At 39.1% G+C, this 2666-nt stretch overlaps 1 protein-coding gene across 1 annotated transcript in view; it reads left to right on the top strand.

Moving 5' to 3' along the window:
- The window catches only part of LOC311231892 (claudin-15-like), a gene marked incomplete at both ends in the record, with an annotated part of 5880 nt that extends 3443 nt beyond the window's left edge, over positions 1-2437 (top strand). The window contains 2 exons of the mRNA XM_084318521.1: positions 1953-2034; positions 2323-2437. Coding sequence (XP_084174647.1) covers positions 1953-2034; positions 2323-2437 — 197 coding nt within the window. The remainder of the gene's footprint in view (positions 1-1952; positions 2035-2322) is intronic.
- Between the last annotated feature and the right edge of the window lie 229 nt (positions 2438-2666).

The raw sequence follows: 2666 nt of genomic DNA, 5'->3' as shown, positions 1-2666 counted from the left end.
CTAATGCAATAAGGCGGGAAACGTCTGTTGCTAGGGGAACAGCTTTGGTCCCAGTTTATTTCCTGTCAGTTAATTATAGTTATAGGAAATACATTTGGGCCCATTAATAACATTCTTATTATAATATTATTACAAAAAATTATTTTGTCATTGGGGCGCCTCCAAAATTGGCCATTTTCGTTTTCGTTTTTGAGGACTGCATACTTTTTTTGCAAACCAAAACAACATACTTTATACTTATAGCACAGCATGTGCCTGGTCTATTTTGAAAGATGACATTCTGAAGTTTCTGATTCCAGAAAAAAATTCACTTTTAGTGCTGACGTAATAGAGTAACATAGGTCTGAACTTGAGTTGTAAAAAAACTTGTTACTAAAGTTTTTCTGTAGTAGTTAGTAGTCCAGAGGTAGTATTTCCCCAGAAGGTGGTAGGTATGGCTTACAAATCCAGACGGAGCCATAGCCTGAAGCCTTATGTAGTACTAGTAGTAGTCATGTTTTTTTGTTTTTTTTATGTAGATCCCCATGTGGGGTATCATTGGAAAGCCACACTCATTGGCTATAACGATCCACAATAATTTTCGAGATCGGATCTAGATTGACGGAGTCGGGAGTGGTATTTTGCGCAATACCGTGTACTTTGCACAAGCCTCAAATACCGGCATGTAACTCGAGAACCGCTGAACGGATTTTGTCGGATTTTGTCGCTATCGACAGACAACAAATAAGCCTTCAATTCGATATATATATTGTATTACAAAATATGCACACCCGAGCCACTAGGGGTCGCCAAATTGCCGGTTGCAAAAAGTCCGAAAAACGTCCCATATGAGTGACGTTGCAGCTTAAGAGGATTAATGTGTCTTAATGTGTAGCGTTATACTGCGTTACACCCTTTTTCAGTAATTCAATTCATTCCTGAATTCCTTTCATTTAAAAGAACACTCACACCAAAAAATAAAGCGCAAGATCTCACACATACTGTATACCAAAACTATAAACTGTTCGAGAGTTATTGAGCTAAATAGTTTGAATGTGTGATGTCATTATGATGATGTCACTCTAGGCTAGTGGTACATATCCACTTCCATTCATTTGTGCTAAGCTAGGCTAGCTTTCTACTGAATGCACAGAGGAAATCGCATTTCCCATAATGTTGGTGTGCTCCTTTAAGATATGAGCTCCCCTGAAAAAATATTGTCAATAATGCTTTTTGCCAAGTTTGACTTGAAGATGGAAAACAAGCTTTTGGGGATTTTCTTTACCCATCATAACTCAAAACACATGTCTATTTTAGTCCCAATATTCACAGATATTTCACATATAAACATCTATAAAATGGAGTATAATTTCAAGTTTAAGTTTCAAGTTCAAGTTTCAAGTTTCTTTATTAGTTGACATGTAAAAATACAGAATACCTTCACATGGAATGCTTTTTTCTGTTATGCTCCTATGAGGATCGTAGGACGCTTGGATCATACACATACAGCTCATTACAGTAATATTCCACAATTATTACATTTTAGATAGTAATAATGGTACAGAGCCTTGAGACAAACATATGCGTATTCACCACCGCAAACAGACTGGCAGCCGTCATAGGCAGCGCCATGTACGGAAGGAGGGGGGAGTGGGTTGGGGTTGTTACAGGGCTGTAGGAGGGGGGGGGGGGTGGGAGTGGGTGATGAGACAGCGTTAACTGCGATATACTGTCGTAATAAGAGCTCAGTAAATCAATATTTAATAATCCATATTTTGGTGGTGGGGCTGCCCTTTTGTTTATGTGTTACTTGATGATTTGAAGACAAATTATGTATTTACATTAGATTAGATTCAAATGTATTGTCATTATACAGCTAACCAAAGTGCAAGGCAACAGTAAAGTGTAATATACAGTGTAACAAGTGATTAAATTAATCTTGAATTCTTCTTCTGCCTCTGTGTGTCCCGCAGGTCTCTGTACCATGGTGGCCGTGTCCTGGTACGCCTCTAGAGTTGTGGAAGACTTCAACAACCCATATTATGGCGGTATAAAGTAAGTTGACACTCTAGTATCTACACTAGATACTAGTGAAGATGTGTTAATGATTTACACTCTAAAAAAAAGATTTAATAATTAATGCCTACATTATCTACACTCTAAAAAAGATTAGTTAATTAATGCATGCATTGTCTACACACTCTAAAAACAACGTGTTAATTAATGCAAACATTATCTACAATGTGTAAATAACACAAGGTGAGTCACCTCCTATCTAAAGACAGAACAACAAACATGAATGTGTTTAGTAATGTTTTGATGAGTGTTATTGTGTGTCTGCAGGTTTGAGCTGGGCACCGGGCTCTTCATGGGCTGGGGCGGGGCCTCCCTGGGCATGCTAGGCGGAGCTCTTCTTTGCTGTGCCTGTAAGAGGGTTTCTGATGGTAAAAAAGGGTAAGGACATCCCCCGTCACCAAGGCCAGATTAAGACCTCAGAGGCCCCTGGGCCAGATTCTTGTGGAGGCCCCCCCACACACACGTGCACGCACGCACAGTGGCGTTTTTATATGTCACTTTAAAAAATATATAGAATACCGTAATTCCTCTAATAGTAACCCCGGCTTGTATTTGTTTCAACTGTAGTGGATACCAGGCTTGTATTAGGAGGAGGCATGTATAAGAGAGAG

Source organism: Notolepis coatsorum, assembly GCF_963971535.1.
Source record: "Notolepis coatsorum genome assembly, chromosome: 7".
Classification (NCBI taxonomy): domain Eukaryota; kingdom Metazoa; phylum Chordata; class Actinopteri; order Aulopiformes; family Paralepididae; genus Notolepis; species Notolepis coatsorum.
This window is presented reverse-complemented; position numbering and strand designations above follow the sequence as displayed.